Source organism: Melanostigma gelatinosum (assembly GCF_949748355.1).
Source record: "Melanostigma gelatinosum genome assembly, chromosome: 18".
Lineage (NCBI taxonomy): Eukaryota > Metazoa > Chordata > Actinopteri > Perciformes > Zoarcidae > Melanostigma > Melanostigma gelatinosum.
In genome coordinates, this window is record NC_136651.1 from 8,133,495 (window position 1) to 8,156,815 (window position 23,321).

Consider the following 23,321-nt stretch of genomic DNA (forward strand, 5'->3'; position numbering starts at 1 on the left):
AGATATAGCAGAGAGAGAGAGAGAGAGAGAGAGAGAGAGAGAGAGAGAGAGAGAGAGAGAGAGAGAGAGAGAGAGAGAGAGGAGCTCTACACTAGGAGTCTGTCAGCATGACTAATGTGTTTAAAGTTGTAATGAGAGTTTAAGGTATTTGGATATGAACGAGTAAGATTTGGTGTCGATTTGACTTTTTTATGTGTCAAAACCCAAAGATATTACATTTTCAATGATTCCAAGGCAAAAACAAGTTTAAGAAGAAAGAAAGAAGTCGGAACAAGAGACTGTTTGGGTTTTTGCTGAAATTATTTTTTTTGTTGTGAAAATATTTACCAAAGTAACATCCTGTCGATTTAACTAGCTAATGACTGCATCTCACGTTTTCATTTCATTCTCAACCATCAGCCACTTTATTGTCATGTAGATCTGCAAGTAACAATTATTGTTCATTATTGACTACGCTGTTGTTGTGTCCATTAAATGTCAGATTTTCTTTTTTTTAAATGGCGTGCCCAATTTCCAAATCTCAACGTCACAACAAATTATTTGTTTTATTCAAACAAGAGTCCACTATTCAGCGGTCAGTCATTGCTTTAACTGTGTCCATGTTAGTTTAACTTACTTAATTAAAGTCTGCATTAATTGTTTGATAGTTTGATCAAATAAATTAACTTGTTTATTCTGAATGTTTGAATAAAATACCAAAACAACGTGACACTAGTAATAATAGTAGTAATCATGTGGTATATTCACTCTTACATGCAAAAAATCAACATTATGACATTATTGTGCTCTAAACATGTTTGCGGTTGCAGATGTTAACAAAGCATTGCAGTGTGAATGGGGCATCCCATGTTTGCTTATGGGGTCATGCCCTGTGTCAAACCAGTGGCCTTTTTGTGTGTGTGTGTGTGTGTGTGGACTCCCCAACCCCCTCTTCAAACCTCACCTCCCTCACCTCCCTCCCCTCCTTCCCTTTCTCTTTCACACCCTCTCAGCTGTGCTCACTCACTCACTCATTCTGAGCCAAAGAAAACTGGCCGAGCTGCTCCTCCGTCAGGAACTCCCGTCCTCAAGTTAACCCAGGCGGCCGGGGCTTTGCAACTCACTCAGGGAGCCTCTTTTCTGGATTGCCAGAGATAGAAGTGTGGAGGAGACATGGAGCTGGTTCATCGGGCGATTCATAGTGTACCACAGTATGGATTATGTGACTTACTATCCTCACATCAAGGTAACAACAAGTGTGTTCTTTGACTGTTTTGAGCCTGCTGACAGCCTTCTATATCTCCACTGCAATACAATGGATGCATTTTTTTCGAAACACATCTTAACAACAGACTTCTTTGTTGCAACGGTTGCACTTTGGTGAGGGATTAGATCACCTGGAGGTGATGTCACTCATGAATGAACCTGACTCTGTGTATGAGAGGCGCCTTCATTTGTAAACCACAGATGAAAAAGGAAATAAGAGTCGTTTTTGTTTCCACTTCAAATCCTCGTCATCACTCCGCATGACTGAACACACATTTTTACATTGTCGCTCCGTGAGTGACTTCCAGTTCTGTTGGAGGTATTTATGATGTGTGGACTTCTGAGAAGACTATCATTAGACACAACATTGAATCTCAACTTGCCCCTGCTTGCATGCAAACAAGAAGACTCTCACAGACAAGAGAGAGCAGACAGTGATGAAGTCATGTAAACTCCCTCTGCACACACACACACACACACACACACACACACACACACACACACACACACACACACACACACACACACACACACACACACACACACACACACACACATTTAAAGCTAAACAAGGTAGTTACTGTGTCTGCATTGTTTTCTGGGCCAGCAGCAGCTGCTTCCTCCACTTGGCAAGCATCACAATCAAAGTCTGGAAGAACATTTTCACAACAAGTCTCCCATAAAATGTATTCTGCCTTTGAGGATACTGAATGTCTTTTAGGTAATTTATAATCCTATAACACCCACTCCCTTTGGGGCAATGCCTGCCAAAATTAAAACAAATTGACCATTTTTTATTGTTAGACTCTCTCGCCATGAGGTGAACATAAGGTTGATCACATTGCTGGACTGCTAGATTGCTTTGAAGGTGGAGAGACACCATCTTTTTTATGGGTTCGGTTGTATTCTCTGCCCTGTATTGTACTGCACCTCAGCTCTTTTTAACTACATGGTGGTCTTTTTGAAAATGACCACATTAAAGGAAATGTTTGACATTTTGCAAAATGGGCTTATTCACTTTCTGGGCGGAACTAAGACGAGAAGGGTTGATCATTTTCATATTTGTTCGTCAAATATGAAACTACGGAAAAGGAGACAGTTAGCTTAGCTTAGCATACAGAGTGGCGGCAGGGAGAAACAGCTAGCCTGCTCCGATATCTTGTGTTAAATATGCCAGACAATTGCCTTTGTGCTAAGCTAAGCTCTTGGGTGTAGTTTCATTATGTAAGTGGAACATTTGAGAGTGGTATCAATGTTTTGGTCTAACTCAAGGCGAGAAAGAGAATACTTATACTTATACCTATATATCATTATTTTCCAACTACTCCTTTCAGCGAAAAAGGACAGTAGTCTAATCAATACGCACAGTTTGCGTGTTCATATTTATGTAACATTTTATCGTGCATACTTATATTCTAGCAGTTGGTGAAAGATCTGGTGCTATAGCATCCTGTGGCAGTGGATGTAAAAAGATCAAAACTGTTACCTGCAACAAAATGAAAGCATTTATTCTGTGATTCCTACCATCCAATGCAACACTGCATGTTGTTTTACAGGACTTCCTTACAGAGGTATACCGGTCAGAGTGAAGTGTATCGGGGCTCCATGGTATTTGAAGGCAATTACAGCACAGTGGGATCCTTTGTTGTCTCACACCTGTTTCTGAGCCATCAGTTAAAGACTAGTCTGCTGCTGAGTTCGGCCACTTATTAAGGCCGGTGGTCAAAACTGGAATGAACAGTTGTTAGCTCTTTGTTATGACAGGGCAGCTGTAAATCATGGAAAAGTTAGAGATGATTTCATATGACGCGAGGTTGTCAGTCATTTTGTTAAGGTTTTGTGTGAGAACATACAATTCAGAGGTAATGCAATAAAAAAGACGCATGTGTTCCATTTTAGCCAAATATTTCCTTTGTTTGATGCTGTATACAGTTTTGCGGTTGATTGTATTAACAATCTGTCGGTGATTATGCTGTGGCATGATCCAGTTGGAGTAGTTTCCTTGATGTAAATCGCAGAAGTTAAGTAAACTAAGTCGTCACGTCGGTAGGAGAGGGTTGTGAATAGAGTTACAGTTGAAATGTGAAAGGGCGAGCCATTTTCTCTTTTCCTGAACTTTTTTCACGAGTGAGTCTCAAGGTGAATAAAGAATCCTGCCTTAACACAAGCTGTCCTCAGTCCTCTGTAACGCTGACAATTGTTCACCGCTGAGTTTGTAAAAGTTTGGAGCGCTGTGCTGGAGCGTGGCGAATCAGGGGAATTGCGACAGCTGTCACGGTTGTCTCTTCAGGTACATTTGTGCTTTAAGTGAAGATCCTTGACTGTCTCTGGCAGCAAAACCCCTGCTGGGATTGGTCTCATTTAAGAAGTAAGGATTTAGTGTGTGTGTGTGTGTGGGGGGGGGGGAGTAAAAACACAGTGCCAGTCTGAGAATTATGTGCTGGAGAATAATACCTAAAGGCAGCATCACCACAGCAGGGAATGAATCTGTCAAAGGGGAGCCTCCGGTTATTTTATTCGGTGGACAGACGTGGAGAATCTACCTAAAGGCGACAAGATGATATTTGGGCTATGCTATGTCTTTCTTTGTCTTTCTTTGTCTTTCTGCAGCTAATGCTTAAATGACCAAAATCCCAGCTGTCAAAAATGCAGACCAGAGATTGAAAAGGAATGTGGTTTCGCTTTTCTGTGATTATCTGTTTATCTGATTCTACCCTGCAGGTAAATCATTGATTGACCTATACACCAGGAGACAAGGCTGCAAGAGTTATCTGACTTCATACTTTAGTTTGCTTTTTCTGTAAACTCCTTTGGTGGATAAATTAAGGTCTTGGGCACAAAACACAAGGCAAACACACACCTCTCTTCCCGTAACTATCTGGAGATACACGGAAAGACAGACAGTATAATGTTGTTGTCACTTGTATTGTCATCTGCTTCAAACAGTCTAAGAATGGATATTTGTTTGCTTCTGTGATGTGCAAATGTGCTAAGATGAATATTCATACCAATTATATTGGGTACAGGGCTACTTTAGAAGGTCTCGTCGAGGAAGTTGTCCATGTGCTAAGTGAGTTTGACACATCTCCCCGTCTTTATAAACAATGTGGACAATTCAGCCACTGTGTAAGAATGTTGAGCATCAACAGGAAATGGCAGGGGGAACAGGAGTGTGTTGTAACAGCCATGGTATGCTGTATAATCCTGTTGCACGCTTGTCTAATAGCTTCACAGCCGTTGTGTCCAAAAGGAAATGCTGCTCCCTTTCAATGCAAGTAATGGAAACAGAAGGGGCTGATTGGTTTAAAAATGTGGACAAAAGCACTCACAGGGGGCACCGGGGGAATCACAATTGCTTTGCATGACAATCAATGCAAATGTGAAATTGTTGCGTTTCAAGCTGGCCAATGTGACCAATTGGTGTCACTGTGGGATCCATCTGGCAGATCCACTTCACTGATTTTCACTTCACACCATTTGACATTTTGACCAAAAGTCGCACACGCTCCTGTTACAAGATAGTGGTAGTAGTTTTTTAGTAGTAGCTTCATAATGAAAAACCGGTTGATTGTTTTTATGAGCAGGTTTTGACAAACAGTGGTCCTTGCACAAAGCACGCGTTTTTACACATTTTTCGCACGCACAGCCTCAATACATTACTGCTAAAATAGCATGTGCACCTGCTGTGACATGGTAACCTGAGATTGTAGCGAAATAGACAGAAGGCTTAATTTCTATGAACCCTGCATAACTGTCTCTCAAGAACCACAAAATGCCAGCATTATGTCACTGGCATTATTATTTTTCATATTTGAGTATTGCCTCTTAGCTATTGAAGTATGCATCCACTTTCTGAAAGTTGGCAGTAAATGTCAAAAATCTAAATATTTCCTATTGCACGACAGGAAAAGAAATGTTCTGAACAGTTAATTGGACATGTTTTGATTTGTTATATATATATATATATATATATATATATATATATATATATATATATATATATATATATATATATATATATATATATATACTAATGTCCTGGTGCTGTAAATTCTCACTATAGAGCTGCAAATGTACTAACATGTACTAAAAACAACAGTGCCCCACTTATTAAGTAAATTATTTGTCCTTTTTAAGCCATTCTTAAATATGCCAACATTTTCAGTAGGATCTCAGGCTTTTGGACTGATTTGCTTCGGACCCTTAAAAAAGCTTGGCACGGCCCTGGTAGTCTCTCTCTCGCTCTCTCTCTCTCTCTCTCTCGCTCGCTCTCTCTCTCTCTCACACACACACACAGTTTACACACCAACACATCGATATTCTCTTCCTCTCTCAGTCTCTGAATGAAATCCTTTATCAGCCGATGAGTTTGTTCCTCTCAGGACTTCAGGTTGTTCATCTAAACGTGAAGCGCCGCCTTTTGGAGCGACGGAGCTTTTCCACCGGCTGAAGAAAACTCACATGTGCGAATAGAAGTGAGCTGCACGTTTGCGGGTTGATTGTTGCCTCGATCGTTTCGCCTTGCCGAGAATTGGCTTCAACAGTGCCCCACTTGGTGGACATCTGTTGCGCGTCGCAGGTTGAGGAAGCGAGAGATGAAATGACGTTATAGATGTGATCCCCTGCGCGTGAGAGGTGAGATGAAGCTGCCTCTTTATGTTTTAGTCCCGAATGTTCAAACAGAAAACATTTAAACAGCTTAAACACCAATGTTGTGCTGCAACATTAAAGACTGGGATGTGATTGACGGAGTTAATCAATTGCGTCTCCTCCACGTGAGGTGTAATCAATGGGACTATGGAGTCAATAGCGCGGTAGTGGCTAATCACTGGATCAGGAGCAGATAGCCTGCTATCGGAAGGACTTGATGTCAGATCACGATAATTGGTCAAAACGTCAAAATGTTGTCTCTCGTGCGAGAGTTGGTCTGTACAAGCTTTAAAGGAGGTATCCTCACTGTTACTGCAGGCACAGTATGAATGGACTGAGTAATGGGTGGATGCTATGCAATGATATTTGGACACCTTACAAGGAACATTCATCTGCTTTATTACAACATTGTGTAATATGTGACTTTCAAACCTGATTTTGACATGAACAGAAAATGTCACAGCTGCTCTGTTATAAAAACAAAACAAAAATCACAGATTCATAATGGATCATTTTGTCTTGATTCGTTTTAAAAGTGCAGAAATTTGTGATGTTACTGGTTTATTTACGGCTGCAGCTGATGAATATTTTCTATCAATCTGCAGGAAATGTTCTCAATGTGTTGTCTCACACGATGTCAAAAACAAATGCTGTATTTCACTTTCAGTGGGACAAGGGAACATTTGACATATTTGTTGATCAGCTGGTAAATCCATTGTCTAATCATGTCAGCTGAGTTGGAACATTAAGTCATTGGAACGGTTTGGAAATGCAAATAATGTGCAGTAAAAGAAATGTTTAGGTTAATTACTACGTTGGCATTTGTCGTCATCCTCATAAGCCAAACACACGTTTAAAAACTTGCGTGGAACTAATGGATCGTTTGGTTTGCATCAGAAAACAGCTGAAGTATCAATTTTTGCTTGTCCGGTATCACATGACAGCAGACTGCTCGTGGCCATTATCCGCAAGTCGAGTCAGGATAGCTGAGCCTGCCTCTAATGGAACACACGCCTCTGCCCAGAGATATAAACAATTCTTTTGATTTACGACTGCAGGAGGGTTAAAAGGACGGCGTGCGTGTCCAAAATTGCCGTATTTTCCTAGTTCAAGTACATTATCGTGTCATCCAAGGACATTATGAAGTCAGCCTGTACCCTGTTCACCTCTAGTGCCTTGCAAAATGTATGGAATTTTACAATAAGTATCTTAAAGGACGTCTTCTCAAAATGAGTTTTTTTCTTTCTTCGACTCTGAGCCACAAATCTTCACTTCAGTTGCACTTACGTACAAACTGTCCAGTGTCATTCTAATTCTGGTGGTTTATACAGCCTGATTTATTCAACATTTTATTCCGAAACACAAATTGAAAATTGTTTTTCTATGGCTGTTGGCAGTATTTTCTGATGTTTAAAAAAGAGATTTCCAAAATTCCCTCCGTAAAAACATCTGTCTCTAACATGTCAACAGCAAGATTTTTCAACCTGGCTCCATCTAAGGGATATTATCCAACTACAGGATATTGTAATCATCTCTGTTTCTGTCTCTTTTACTTGAACAGGGGGAGACAGAGAGCGGATGACAGCCAACCATGAGACCTACCTTCTTATGGCCAGCACCCAGAATGACATGGAGGATTGGGTGAAGACGATCCGCAGGGTCATCTGGGCGCCTTTTGGTGGAGGTCAGTCTGCACACACGGCCCCTGTTTTTACGTGCTGACTAACTTGTAATGAGGTTTGCATCTGCCGTTTGTTTTTCATTTGGGTGACTCAAGTGTGTGTATTCCATCACCTCCGTGTCTGCTCGGTTCTTTTGAGCAAGGCCATCAAACTGCTGGCTGTGTGGTCTGATCCCGCTGACAAAATACATCCGTTACATTGCAGAGAATGTGTTTAACTGAAGGACTGAAAGTACAAAACTTCAGTGGCCTTGTGCATAGATAATGGTGCAACCTAAATCTATTTGTGGGTGCGTGATAGAGGCGGGACTTAGCAGTAAGTTCCAGGTGCAATACCTCATTTATTTGACATATTACAGGGTTTTATCTAAAACAAGCATGTTTCCAGAGTCCGTTGGCAGGTAAAGCAGCAGGTTGCCTCCTCTTTTCCTTTCAGTCCATATATTGGGTGTCCTGCCACATGCCGGTTGCATCACTACAATACTTGTCTTAACCATGACACAATAACACGAGGGGAATGTGTGTGAAGCTGGGATTTACACTCTCGTGTCATCGCCCTGCCTGTTTTGTTTTCTCTTCCCATCCATCCCGTTCATGCCAATGCACAGAGGACATTAATGTGTCCAAATCAATTACATGCGTCAAATATAACACAAAAACAATGTTGATGTAGCTACCATCAAGTGCGCTGTGACTCATAGCTGAAGTGCACGATGTCGTAATTGTTCCTGGGATCAGTGCGGTGATCACTGGGACCGAGTGCCCCGCTGCACCGCTAAGGCTTGTTGTTGATTTAACTGGCTGACATTGTCCCACATTGTGTTCGAGCGGGGGGGGGGGGCAAGTGCGGCATTTGAGACCGGACGGGCCGTGCAGGCAGCTCTCTGTGACACAGTGAATGGATGAGGCTGAGCTGGCCCCTCTGTTTTCAGTGCGGGGAGTTTGATGTCGTTTGCAGTCGACTGCTCTTCAAAAGGACGAGCCATTTGTCAACGATGCCTCTCCACTTGGTGGCTCCAAGTTGGAGCGGAGCCGGACTTTCACACACACACACACACACACACACACACACACACACACACACACACACACACACACACACACACACACACACACACACACACACACACACACATATACAGAGCGCACACATATTCCAGGCTTTCACAATTTTTGCAGTAGCAGCAGAGACTAACTGAGCCCTGATTGGCTGGTCAGCGCCCCTGAAGTGCGATTACAAATTTGTGTTCAGAGAGTGACAGACAGGGAAGGGAGCTCCCCAAAAAGAAGCCTGTGTTGGAGCTCGGAGCCCTCAAACGTTCGCTGTCATGTTGTGCTGAACACTTGCTATGACGTTGAATTAATGACTGGCCGGCTTGAACAAGCAGTTTGGACAAGGGAGAGTTTGAAGTCATGTGCAGTTGTGGCCTCTCCATCTGGATCTTTGGAGATTTATTTCATGGTAATTACCAGTTGTTTATTTGTAAAGAGTATAACTTCAGCTGTAGTTGCTGTTAGATTAATGCTAGAGCTATTTTGAAATTTTCTTAATGCTAAAACATATACTGTGTGTACGTAACTTTTTTATTTCCAGCCTTGTTCTCTAGAGCTTATATGGGAGATGTTTTATTTGTTGGTTTGGACTAAAATTGTCACCCCAACCAGCTCCAATCACCCTGTGTGTCATGTCTGTTTAGTCTAGTTTATTGACCTTCGACAGCCACCGTTTTCTACCCAATGCACAGTTCATATTTAGTTTACTGTAACACCACAGTGAAATCTACTTCACAGTAAAATGGGATGTTTTCCTGCCTTCTGGTTGTGGATCAGAGTTCTCATGCAGTATATGACTCAGATTTGTTTGGGTCAGTGTGTAATCTGCACACAGTTGCGGCTGTTTCGTTTCACTGTATATCTCCAAGAATATGTATCATTCAGCAAAGTAAGGAAGACGTCAATATCAGGATTATATCGCATATTTGAGGAGCATTCATTCACCACACCACAGAAGAAGAAGATTCAAAGACAGATAGGAAGCTCCAGAAAGGGTGAAAATCAGACTGTGTGCTGTGTTTGGACCTCCCTCCCCCTGTGTGTGTGTGTGTGTGTGTGTGTGTGTGTGTGTGTGTGTGTGTGTGTGTGTGTGTGTGTGTGTGTGTGTGTGTGTGTGTGTGTGTGTGCGTGTGTGTGCGTGCGTGCAGCAGTCGGCCTGTTTTGCTGCGGTAATCTGAGAGTGTTGAAGGAACCTGCTGGGTGTTTGCAGAGTGGAGATGTCGCTCTTATGTGCTGAAGTCTTTGCAGTTGTGGTACAAGCCAGCAAACATGCATATAAACACACATGCACACTGTTCATAATCGCTCCACACACACACACACAGTTAGATGTGATCCAGGGAAAACATTCCCAGACTCATGACCAGGAGGTCTGGAGAGATGACCTCATTTTCATCCAGTCACTTTTCCTCTCTTTGTTCTCTGATGCTCTTTTCGATACGTGAGGATATTCATCTTTCTTTCCTCTGGTGGAGCTTGACTTATTTGTATTTCACTCTGAACCAAGATTTGGGAAATGGATACACAGCTTCAAATATTTCTTTGGAATTTGACACCGTTTAAAGTTTTGTCTTATTTGTGTTGCTGTTAGGATTGAAGTGGAAAAAATCCCCAAAGCGACTGACCCTGAGGAAAAATACATGAGCACAAGACTCTTAAAAAGTTCATTTCTGAGCAGCTTCTTTCTTTTTGATGTGAAAGATGATTGAAGAAAAACGTTTTCTGTGAGATGGAAACCGTTTGACTGACCTGCTGTCAAACCGATGCATCTCCTTTATTTCTGCATGGTTTTTGTTTTCATTTCTGCCAAAACTGAGGCTGTTTTTTGGAAAATGCTAGAATGCTGACACTTTCAATTCTGCACCTCTGGTGTGTTGTCGTATCACAAATTTATTGATCGGCGTTTCTTCCGGAAGCTTACGAGCTGTGTCAGTTTCAAGAGGGGTGAGTCTGACAACATACCATAATATTAATTGGCGAAAAATCAACTTGCGTCTCATGATAATTGTATTGAAGCATTTGCATCAGTTAAAAGCTGCAATCTGAATTCATGCGATGTACCAATACACCTTCACAAACCCAGTGATTTCAACTACAATTTCACATCAACACCAGTTGGTTTGAAGCTGCTTCTTGCTGTGTCAAATGCTGTCAAAAGCACGTGCATCCTGGTAAGCTCAGTCCACGTCCGTCACTGTACGGTGCCTTTGTCGTACCACGTGTGTGCATGTGTGTGAGTATAGCCTCTGTCTGTCTCTGGAGACCGGAAAAGTATGCAGATCCAAATCTCTCAGGAAGGCTGCCTTAATCCCCTCTTGTGTTGCATCCACATGGGACGGCTGCAAATGGAAATCAGTCTTTCTTTCTTTATTATTTTTTGATGGCTACTCCCTCAGACAAAAGGCGAGAGGTACTCAGCGGGAAGTTAGAGAGTTGATCATCAGACTAAAGCTTTGTGGGTCTACATATTTTTTTTGCTTGGACTGTCTAGCCAGCCTTATCAGAATTATTTTTTTTTTCAATCAATTGAACTGCTCTCTTTGATGTGCCTTAAGCTGCAGATGCAAGGTTATTGGTTTTTTTCAAATTCTTTGAAAAATGTTCTTTTCTCCTTGTGTTATATTGTGCAAGATATAAAATTGTATTTATTTCAAAGGTTAAATTATAATTTTTGTCATTTTGAAATCATGCCCTCAATGATTTCGCTGTCAAGAGAGAAATGTATATCTGGGTTAAACACATCACTCACTGCACCCTGATTCCCATATTATAAATACAATATAACAGGTTGGTCATGATGAATAAATGTTCAAAGATGGGGTGAAAACAAAACAACACAACACCGATATTTTGAAGCATTGCCATTTATCAATGCTGCACCATTATGTCTTGTGTTTCAGGCATCTTCGGTCAGAAGTTGGAGGAAACTGTGCGATTTGAGCACCGGTTTGGGAACAAGTTGGCCCCTATGCTGGTAGAGCAGTGTGTGGATTTCATCCGGCAGTGGGGCCTCAGGGAGGAGGGCCTATTCAGGCTGCCCGGACAGGCCAACCTGGTCAAAGAGCTGCAGGATGCCTTTGACTGTGGAGAGAAACCTTCTTTTGATTGGTAAGGAAACCATAAGCGTAGCGACCGGCTGCTCCGATCTAAGTGCATTTTAATGTGAAGTTCATATGTTCAGACTGTAGTCTGGTGAAGTTCTGCACATCTGGAACCATATGGGTGTTCCTGTTGGCCTCAATTTCTCCAGATGTTTACAAAATATACAAAAGAGAGCATGAGGTTTAGCTGCATTCTTTTTTATAGACTTGAATGAACTGTTTTGCATCAGAAACTGTGTTACACCTGTCTCCCAATTTAAACAAGCATAACAAACACAGATAACCAAGTCATAAGAATTATTTTCTACATTTATATATTGCAAAACAAAAAATAAAATAAAGATATGTCATGGAAAGAAGGATGACTGTTTCATTTGAATGTCATGCATTTTCTGTCTGTCCTCTGTGCGACTGTTTGTGGTGACCACTTCGAAGTTATCAATATTTAACATGACAGTTTAATCCGTCTACACTCATATTTTACTTGTATCAGTGCTAGTATTCTATTTTTGAAACAATACCTGTGTTGTGGCTAACTGGAAGATAGTTATGGATGTATTGCCTTTACCGAGGGCGGCTGGTAAATTGGAGAAAAGGGACTTTTTCTTTTCTATGAATGTCACAAGTTATTGTGCCACTGTCCTCCTTCCCATCCCCATTGTACCTCTTCAGTGCAGCATTGTAAAACACAGCAGTACCAAACAGTGATCTAATGTCTGACACTTTGAAGTCGTAGCCGCTGGATTTAATGGTAGTTCTCGGGCTGCTGCTGTTGTGTTTGCTGACTCACAGAGACACCTGAACCAGATCAGTCGTTATGTTATTATTTCCACCTGCGCTTTTCCTGCCACGATAAAGTCAAAATGTTGCTGCTTGTCGCCAGTTTGGAAAGGTTGTTTTTTTTTGCCTTTTATAACATATTGTCAACATTAAAAGTCAATCAAATTTTAAATCCAGCTTTTTAGTCTTTTTAGTCGGTCCAACATTTATGTAGCCAAATGCATCAGCAGTGGAACAAATATTTAGCAAATGCAGGCACTGAAGACATTTTTGCTAGCACACCCTTTGTCCACGCCCACAGGTGTTTTCACTTGCTTGATTAGACCTTGATTAGCCGACGCTGTTTGATTGAGATGTCTCTCTCTTGTTTATGCCCTGTCACACCAGACAGTGGAAACGCTCAGTCATTCATGCGTCTTCACATAATAGGCAGTACTAGAAGCATGATAATTAAAGGGATAGTTGGTGAGCTAACAGCCAGCAACATGTAGCGCTGCCCGTGTTCTCTGCACTGTGCCAGCAGAACAAAGACAATGTGTCAGGATTGTTCTTTAAGAGGAGAAAAGCTCTGAGCTTGCTAACTGTCGGACATATCTCTGTACCATTGACTCATAACTGTCCAAAAATATGTTCCTGTGACAGTTTATTCTGGGGTTACATAAAAATGGGTGGTGACAAATAGCTAGCTAAGAAGTTGTGATAGCTTCCTCCATTTTTCCTCAAAAGTAAATGCTGTCAAGATAGTGTGCTATATTATTTAATCAACAGTTTGAATTCCTGTGTCAAAGCAAAATGTAACCTAGCTTTGACACAGGAACAACTACACCCTCTGTCTCTACACATGTCAGATTTTCTTGTTGCTAACTGCTCCTGACCTGGCTGTATTCCCTTGTGACCTCCTGCCTTTCCAGTTGGCTCATTAGTGTCTCTGAGCCTGAAGTGGAAATCCTCTTGCCTTTTGGCAGATCATCGAAACCGCCCCAGTGTTGTTGTTGTTGTTGTTGTTGTTGTTCCCTCTGTTGCTTTCCTTGTTACCTGTCTGCCTTGTTGCTTATGACCTGTTTGCTAAAATTGATGATTCTCCCAAATAAAGTTCTTCAGTGAGCCCAAATATCTCATCTGAAATCCTCTTTTGATGAGGCTCCCAGCCAGCCATATTTCACAACCAGATAAGAGTGGTGTGATTCTTCTTTCCGATGCCAAATCATGAATAAGCATATCTCCCGAAATGTCAAAATATCCCTTTTAAGTTCTACACTTGATTTGCGGTGTTCCGATCATGAAAGCCATAATAATGAATAACCTCAACCCCATTTCTGTCTTTTTGTTCCCTGTACAGTAACACAGATGTGCATACAGTAGCCTCTCTACTGAAGCTGTATCTCAGAGAGCTGCCGGAGCCTGTGGTGCCCTTCCACAAGTATGACGACTTTCTGGCCTGCACCAAGCTCCTCAGCAAAGATGATGAAGTGGTAAGAAAGGGCACTTGACGACTTTCTCTTTTCCTATACCTTCATACATACTTTATATACTTCAAAGCAACCAAAGTGAGCACTGAAATGCTCTCTCATAAATCATCCAAAGTCCTGCTCTGTGGCATTAAAGCTGGTCTCTCGCTGCGCGGTCATCCATCCTCTGCTCTGCTGTTTCCGTACAGAATGACTTTGCTGTGCCCGTCTTGATTTCTAGCATCGAAATAGGATTTCCTCCAAACCATAAAGACAATGCTTCACAGCAGGGGGACAAGTCTTTGGCTTCCTCGCAGTGTCAACGTCTTTCTTTCATTGTCACTCAGAGCTCTTGTTTGTGACTTTGTGTATCCATGTGATTCGGTGTGTTTTTGTATTTCACTTTAAACATCTCAAGCGTAGATAAGTGCCGCTCTGCCCTTTAAAGCTCATTAAAGGAGGAACACAGTAAGCTAAATTCCCAATATTCCTTAAAAAATTATGAGATCACTTCAGATTCACTTTAATTAAAACTATATAAATACTCTTTTAGTTTAATACTCTTTTTATTTGACTATTGTTTTGTACATTTATTTTGTAAAAAAAACCAATGAGTCATGAATCCCTGTAGTAATAAAATCTTGTCATAAAGACATAAACACATTTCCTCAGCTTAAAGAATAAACATCCCTTTGAACACCTACCTCGGAGAGTGATGGGAATAATTAGTACTTTTTAGATGACAGATGATGAATCTTTCGTTGTATTTGTTCCTTTAAAAAAAAACAAATCATTGCTTTCTTTAAAAAGATAAATGAGCATGATGAATCTTTGAGAGAAACATTGATGCTCTTTCAGTTTTAATAAAAGATCCGTGATCAGATTTTTTCCCCTCTCTTTTCCACTGACTGTTATTTGGGCTGTGGGTGTTATTGTTGTATTTGATGTGCTGTAAATTGCTCTTGATTCACCAGAACTTGTAGTATTTCAATACATTTTTGTTTTTGATCGAACTTACTTTGACTAAAAAGCATCTGCTTCGTCTGCAGGGTGTGAAGGAATTGAGACAGCTTGTGGAAAATCTACCTCCAGTGAACTACAACCTTCTCAAGTACATCTGCAGGTATTAAGAGATTGTTAATGTAGGTGATATTTCTAATTCTGATCATTACTAAACAGTGAAAAGTTGATTTTTTTCTCTTTTTTTTGCCAGATTTCTAGATGAAGTCCAGTCATATTCAGGAGTGAATAAAATGAGCGTCCAAAACTTGGCCACAGTCTTTGGGCCGAATATCCTGAGGCCGAAGGTTGAGGATCCAGTCGCTATTATGGAAGGTATTATGTTTTCTTGCTGGTCTTGACATTTTGTTTTGACCGTAATTGAATGAACATTTTTAAAGTAACATGTGGTCTCATGTTGTCAGGCACTGTTCTGGTCCAGCAGCTCATGGCCGTGTTGATCGGCCGCCACGACGTGCTTTTCCCTCTGGATGAAGACAGCCCCACGGCCCTCGAGCTCGCCAACAACAACATCGAGCTGCAACGGCGGCAAGCCACCACCTCTACCTCGGCCAACGCCACGGTGTCTCAAAATGCCGAGAACAACAACACGCAGGTGGTGCGACAGTGTGTTTGGGAAGCACCCGAGTCTCCCTCGCACCGCCAGCAGGTGGACAACGGTGGCTCCCCGCGATCAGCGAGCCCTCGTAACGGTGTCATAGGACGCTTCGACATCACCCGCAGTCCACCGCTGACCGTTAAAAAGAACCCGGCTTTCAGTAAAGGCAGCGGGATTGTCACAAACGGCTCCTTCAGCTCCTCGCCCTCTTCAGACCCTAGTCAAGAAAAGAGCCCGACTTTGACTGGTGGTGGGAGTTTGCCGGTGCGTCGTACTGGGACGCTCAAAGGCTCCGGCACGAGAATGGGCACCAGCGGCGTGACGAGTGGAAGCAGCTCCGGAGGGAACGGGACTGGAGTTGTGCGCATGGGCATCTCCAGCACTGACGTGGTCACAGGGGGTGTGAACGGCCGCAACGGTCTCTGGGTACCAAATGGCTGCGTGACGTTGCGCGAGACCAACAAAACGCGCGACTGCCCCCGTGGGGATCAAACGTCCAACCAGAACCGTCTGTCCACGTATGACAACGTCCAGTTAAACCATCAAAACCTGCATCAGCAGAACCACATCACCAACGTGTGTCTGAACAGCAGCCACGAGGACAAGCAGAGCGTAGACAGCGCCACCTGGTCCACCTCCTCCTGTGAAATCTCTCTTCCCGACAACTCCACTTCCTGTCGCTCCTCCACTACTACCTGCCCTGAGCAGGACTTCTATGGAGGCCACTATGAAGACCTGGATGGACCAGCACAGGAAAATGAGCGTCCCCAGTCCGGTGGAGGAGGCGAGGGGGAGGGCAGAAACAGCAACAGGGAAGGAAGTGGAGATGGAGCAGGGAGGAGCAGTCAGGGGACCAGCAGCAGTAGCAATAACAGTGATGGTTACACTGTTGGTAATGGACCCGGTGGTCACAGTGCTTTGCACAGTTTAGTGGCCAGTCTTAAACAGGAGATGCACAAGCAGAAGACGGAGTACGAGGTCAGGATAAAGAGGTGAGAAATAGTGTATTTTCGATGACATTAGAAGGAAATTGCTACAGATAAATCAACATGGCTGCCGGCTCTAGCTTCTTATTTAGTGCACAGACATGAATCAAATAGGCGTATATCCCAAATGTCTCTGTCTCTTTTCCCTAACCCTGTGCTGACCTCCTCTGCAGCTTGGAGCAGCGTAACCTGGAGCTGGAGACGGAGATGGTGGGCCTCCACGACGAGATGGACCAGGAGAGGAAGAAGTACACCATGGCGGAGATCAAGCTGCGCAACGCCGAGCGCGCCAAGGACGACGCTGAGCGGCGAAATCAGATGCTGCAGAAAGAGATGGAGCAGTTTTTCTCCACGTTCAGTGACCTTACTGCGACTGGCAACTCCCCAGCCACCGACCCCCGCCGGCCAGATCGTAACAACACCATCTGGATACAGTGAAGGGAGGGCGGGGAAACGCTAGCCAAGACAAACCAAGATAAACCATGGAAATGGTTTATTATCAGACGTGAACGCTACGAGTGCTCCAAACAGGATTTGGTTGTTGAGGGAAAAGTCGGAAAGTTGCATTGCAGAGGTTGATGGCATGTTTTAATTTAAGAAATAGGAGGTGTAGGTCTAAGGTCAAGACACCTGTATAAATGTAGATATCACCTGGAGTGATGCCAGACTGACATCTGTAAATACTGCATTGTTGAAACAGCTCACAGACGCTCTCCAACTCAGAAACCGTGGCGGTAATCACAGTACACCATGGTCTGTGATGATACTCAGTGCTATTGTTATTTTACTTTAGCTCCTGGAGCCATATAGAAGGGAAATGTTGAGAAAGGTTGTGTTCAGCAAAAAACAACCTGAAAACGCATATAAGACCATGCAAAAACGCCTCGCTGTCATAATTCACTTCTAAAAATCGAACCAAAAACATCTTATTGTTCTATGTAACTCTGTATCTGTCTCATGTACATAGAGGGAAACAATGCAGAAAAAAAACAGTCATATGTATGTAAAAAGAAATGAAAGTAATACTTCAATGTTTATCTGGTATTTAAGCAACGTTATCAATGTGCGATGTTTTATATTAAGATTTCTCCTTGCACTTACATGTTTGTTAAGTCTCAGCAAGGTGGTACTGAATGTTCTGTCGGTCAATGTGCGTACCATTTGAAATTGGATAATATTACTGTGTATGTGCTTCTGTGCTTCTGTGCTGTTTAATTTACCCCATGACCAAAAAAAAGAGCCTGTAATGTAAATATTTTATAGATAATCGTAGACAGTACTTGTTAGTCCGCACTGTGGTGTGACGCATATGCAGATGGGTATGGCACGTATTGAGTTGATACGGATTTAGGAATGTTTTGTAGCTCGTAACGATAAATTTGAAGACTTGCACGATGGGTGGGTCATTGGCACAAATCCCAGATAAAATAATTCAGAACTTCAGTCGAGAAATTGCCCCTCTACCTATTATTAACAGATGTGGAGCTGCAGTCTTTCTTTGAATGCTCTTGGGAATTACACTTCTCGTTCTACCTCTGAGCATACGAGATTTTTAAAATAGTCTCCCGTCGTCTTCTGACAATTTATCAATTGCATCAAGCTGCAGCAACAAAGTACCGACTCAGAGTTGTGTTTGTGGGTCATAACTGTGAAGAAAGTGAATTACAGCATCGAGTGTGTCAACATTGAGGACTTTAAAAAGCCCGGTGGCTAAATTCAGTAGCAAGCATTGTGTGCATGATGGTGCTTGAGTCCGTGCGGGCCGGTGTACAATAAGTGAATGTCTGTAACGTGACTGCATATTGTTGAAGTCTTTATGAGTGTATTTATGTAGCTTTAAGCCAAATGCACACACGCAGTGTGGATTTGCTGATGGGTACAAAACATCTGAGTACAGACCTGAGCTGGATTTCTCTCAAAAGAAGCTGCTGCTGGCTACTCTTCCTCTGAAGACCAGGTCCCATTTAAGCCTGCTGCTGGTCAATGCAGGACATCTGGAATGTGCACATGAAGGGGGGGGGGGGGGGGGGGGGGGGGGGGGAGGAAGTGCCTGAACAACTGACGGAGGGAGGGGGAGCGAGCCTGCGCTTCTCATTTTGCACCCTCCACTGGGAAATAATAGGCTTAAGCCGAGCTGACAGCGGCACCTAGTTCTGTGAGTTCAACACAAAAGAGCAGATTATGGACACAGGACAGGAGGGAGAGGAGGACTGGGGTAGTGGAATATTTTCATGACATGATACGCAAAATAACTAATTATGAATTAAAAAAAAGCATTTTTATTTGAGTCTCCCTTTGTCATTTCCTTCATAAGTGTCTTTCAACACCGACCATATTTGCCAACCCCAACCAGAGAAGGTATAGTTAGCGCAGTATGAAACATATGGAAATATGTAATAGTAAACAAATCTATCCATCTCTGTTATGTTGCACTCCTGCTTTCATGCTGCACCATCAGGCCACATGTTTATACACATTCTGCCTGAGAAGTTGCTCATTGATGCCAGCCTTTAAATCAGCCTGCACTTGAATTGGAGTCTGTGTAGGTGTGACAGTATGGACTTATGGTTCCTATGTAAATCAATAAACAAGTACACTGTAGTCCAAGATCAAAGATTTTGTTTTTATTTTCAATCACATACATATACTATTTTTACATACACAGTTCCTTTAAAATGTCATGTTTACAGTAACAGCTTTCAGTATTTTTTTTCTTTTTCTTTTGCATTTGTTTTGACTTCATTTGAAACGCTATAGCCTGAAGCTTTGAGATCAGCGTGAAACAGACATAATTCATTTTCTTCTTTTTTTTTCCAACCTGACAATGTCAAAAGAACGATTCATTAAAACAGCACGGAGTAAAAGAAAGAAGAGAGAAGGTAATTGTAAAAGAATTGAAGAACAACATCACCTGATTCAGATGAGCTATACAGGGTTTCATTACTGTAGAGTTCCACATTTAAAGACTCTAAACACTTCAGCATCGCCCGACCCTTGCAGTAGCTTGCCTCCCTGTCTGAGTGCAATCAAGTTTTTATTGCATTGTTGGATTGTTGTTGTATACAATATGACTTGAAAGAAAGAGGTGAAAATCAATAAACTGGGGGTCACAAGTACTGAGTCCAAAGATTTTATGTTGGCACAGCTGAGTACAAGATGCATCCTAGCTTGTGATATCGGCATGAATATTATGGCTGAATGAGACGTCAGCCATCTTCAGATTACAAATAAATGGCTGACGGACATGACAATTTGAATCCTGAATCTACAAGAGATCACTTTAAATCCCATGTGACAAAAAAAAAATAGGAGCAGGATTAGTAGTTGACACATTTCTAAATTCTAAGGTTGATGTGACTGAACGTGAATACACACATGAACTACTTCCAAACACACGACTGTACCGACTCTCCATCAACATTCTGATAAGCGATCCCACAAAATCTTGTGTTGAAAGAAAAATGTGAAAACATGAACCGTTAAATAATCCGTCGATAGATCACATCTTCCAATTCAACCTTACAGACAGTTTGTGTTGAATGCTGGTTCATTTGAAATCACACATACACACACACACTGCAGGGCAGCAGTGAAGTGAGTGAAACAATTCATTTCTACATTCAGTGCTGTTAGAATCATCTCCTCTTTATTACAACAGAATTGTCTGGAGGGACGTCTTATAAAAAGATCACATTCAGAGCAAAATAAGTTTCAGTGTTTGGACTCGAAAAGAAGAATGTAGTTGGGATGGATATGAATGCCCTGTAGTCATATCTGCAACAGTATCGTGGTACCGTATCTGTGGTCTAGGAGTCGACTCAAAACACTCAGACCCCTTTTTTTTGTGAGAGAGTCATCTGAACATTTTCAAAAACACAAAGAAATTTCAAAGTTGCACCCTGTATTTTGAAAGATTGCCCTGGCCCAGACCCTGAGCAGAGCGCCAAGCTAGCCGCCCTCAGCCACCCTCTTAGCTCTGCTAAGGTACTGCGAGTCGGTGTGTGTTTCACTGCACACAGGCCACAGGCAGGAAGAGTGTCAACAAAGTAGCTATTAGAAGTTATGAATGTCATTCTGACACATGGCATGTACAGCGACGCGGTGCTTTAGGTAGACTCCATGCAGAAAGTAAACCACTGTGCTGTAGCATCTGAACCAGAGATACAGTTAGACTGTCAAATAGCAGTAGACGTCCAACTAAACAGCGCTGTTATCACACCTCTAGGATGTTTTAACAATGTCATGACATTGAACCGTCATTCTTAAACAGCGGACATTTGAGTCATGCAGTTCCCATAAGCAGGAAAGAGAAAGTAATGTAAATAGTGTTTTTTGACGTGCTGGAAACAAGCAGATGTTTGTTTCAGGAAGGGATCGTGTAAAATCTTATCTTTGTATGTTGTCAGTTGCCTGATTGTCAAGTGGAGACGGAAACTCTGATCTAACTATGCATAAAGCGGAGAGATATCTCCAAAAACGAATACAGCTCACAGTTTGTAGAAAGTCTTTCCATCCGACGGAAGAATTATTACAACAGAAATGATTCCGTTGCTTGTAAAATGTGGTTGTTTTTTTTAACCCAACATCTGTTAATGGTTCTTTGCCCATGAACCCACACAACCCTGCGTGAGAACATGGAATATGGCTGTGGAAACCAAGATAATGTGAACTATTTAACTCAGAATAAATAAGACATGCACGTAGTAGACAAGTTATACTGGATCGCCTACTTCTAGTTTGAGTGTTTTGTATCTAAAGCATGAAAAGAAAAGAAAAGCTTTAGTAGCTGTCGGAACACCTTCAATTAAATCAACTGTTGCATACTCACAACTGCAGCTAAAACTGTTGTTGTTGTTGTTGTGAGCAGTGGATCTCGTGTTTTGAATGGGATGGACTTTAGATGGTCTTTTTGGCTCTGGGTGAAATATCAAAGGTTGGATGTGACCTACAGTGGTGGGCTGTAACTGTAAGTGTTCGTGTGCTCGGGTCCCAGTTTGAGAAAATCTGATCACATTATTTTATGGAGATTCAGTTTGAGGAGAAATTTGATGAAATCAACATGCAAAATGGCAGAAAACCTTTCTCGTTGTGTAAAAACTAGCACAGGTATCTTTATAGCCTTACAATCTGAAGAAAGCTGTTTGATTTCACACCACAAAAAGTCGCCGTCACTGGCGAGACCTTAAAGTTCAAGCGCCAACATCTGGCTAAACAGTGTTTGTTTTTTTAATGTTTCCACCATCATTGGTGGATTGGGGATTCGGATAGTTTTAAGGCAGAAAAAGAAGAAGCATAGGAAAAAAATACCCAAAATAATACAATTTCTGCACTTGCAATGCTTCATTCCAAAAGGCACTTGCCATGTTCAGGTTCCATCCATCAAAATAAATAATTCAATAAATAAGATCTTCCAGCTAAGAAATAATGTAGTCACCATAACTGTTGGGTTGCCGCTATCCAGTTTTATTGACAAAAACATGTTTGTTTTTGTGCGTTGTGTGTAGTGAAAGGATGTACATGGCTTTTCTTGAGAACAAAGTGATACGTTGCTACGAGGTTAACACTCATCGCCCGCCTTTAAACTTCCCACTGTATCATTTGTATCCCTCTTCGAAAAGCCTTCCATGTTTCAGACAATCAAATAAATAAGCATGGCCTCCTTGTGGGCAACACCACAGCGAAGCAGACCAACCACCTGTGCCTATGAGGGGTTAATGGTACACAATGACATGCGGGGCTGTGGGCCGGCGTGGGGCTGCGGAGGGACCGATCATACACTGCCAGGAGAAATAAAAGGGACATTACACACAAATCAGACTTCCTAAACCCCTTAAGGGTAACTTCATGAAGTCTGAGCACAATCAAAATCATTTATTTCAGAATGTACTGACCCTTTAAGTCCCGAACTCAGCCCTGACATTTACTAATGTCTCAATGGCTTGCCTGTGGTTAACACACTCACACACACACACACACACACTCACTCGTCCTATCCTGTGACCAGACCCCCCCCCCCCCCCCCCCCCCCAATGTCTGGAGTTGAGTTAGTTTACATCGTACAAACAAAAATCTGTATACAGACTCATTTTAGCATACAGTGAGATTAGCGTTGAGTTAAATCTAATCATGCAGGACGACAGCAATAGGCAGGGGGCAACTGAGGTGGAAAGCGGTGATGTGGCAAGGTGTGCTAGTCAGAAGAAAAAAAAACCTCCCAGTGTACTGGCCGCCAGTCCCACCCTGTGTGCCCTTCAGCTGTACAGAATTACATTGTTTACAAGTAGCGCAGGAAGCGCTGCTCTGGGTGAGAGACGACTACATATCCCTGCAGAAAAACCACACGCAAACACACGAATCAGGCAACCTTACATTGGGGGTTGTGTTGGGTGGGTATGAGGGGCGTCTGAGACACAGCCTAGGGGTTAAAATACAGCAGTGTCATTACATAAGGGGTTTGATAGGGAGAGGGCAGAGGGAGAACGTGTTGTACAGTAGTGATGAGCAACATTGGCAGCCCACCATGCCACGATGATTGGAGTATAAATGCTTTTGTAAGGAATTGGGAGACCAGCAGCCAGCCGGTATGCACTGGATGCATATGCAGGAGAAGCAAGTCGAAGCATTTGGTCGTTTCGTTTGGATGCCATATACAAGATATGTGGGGTAATATAAGCAAAGCAACTAGAGGAGCATTAACATATATCTCATTTACTTCAGTTTAAATACCACTGATGTTTTTGAATGACAATGCACAGGCTT

At 42.3% G+C, this 23,321-nt stretch overlaps 1 protein-coding gene across 2 annotated transcripts in view; it reads left to right on the plus strand.

The window, feature by feature from the left end:
• Nucleotides 1–18,563, plus strand: part of arhgap24 (Rho GTPase activating protein 24) — a 54,142-nt gene extending 35,579 nt beyond the window's left edge. For both annotated transcript variants that reach the window (XM_079289889.1, XM_079289890.1), the window contains 7 exons: nucleotides 7,457–7,579; nucleotides 11,530–11,737; nucleotides 13,850–13,982; nucleotides 15,008–15,081; nucleotides 15,172–15,293; nucleotides 15,383–16,568; nucleotides 16,736–18,563. In XM_079289889.1, coding sequence (XP_079146015.1) covers nucleotides 7,457–7,579; nucleotides 11,530–11,737; nucleotides 13,850–13,982; nucleotides 15,008–15,081; nucleotides 15,172–15,293; nucleotides 15,383–16,568; nucleotides 16,736–17,000 — 2,111 coding nt within the window. In that variant the 3' untranslated portion in view covers nucleotides 17,001–18,563. The remainder of the gene's footprint in view (nucleotides 1–7,456; nucleotides 7,580–11,529; nucleotides 11,738–13,849; nucleotides 13,983–15,007; nucleotides 15,082–15,171; nucleotides 15,294–15,382; nucleotides 16,569–16,735) is intronic.
• The last annotated feature ends 4,758 nt before the right edge of the window (nucleotides 18,564–23,321 follow it).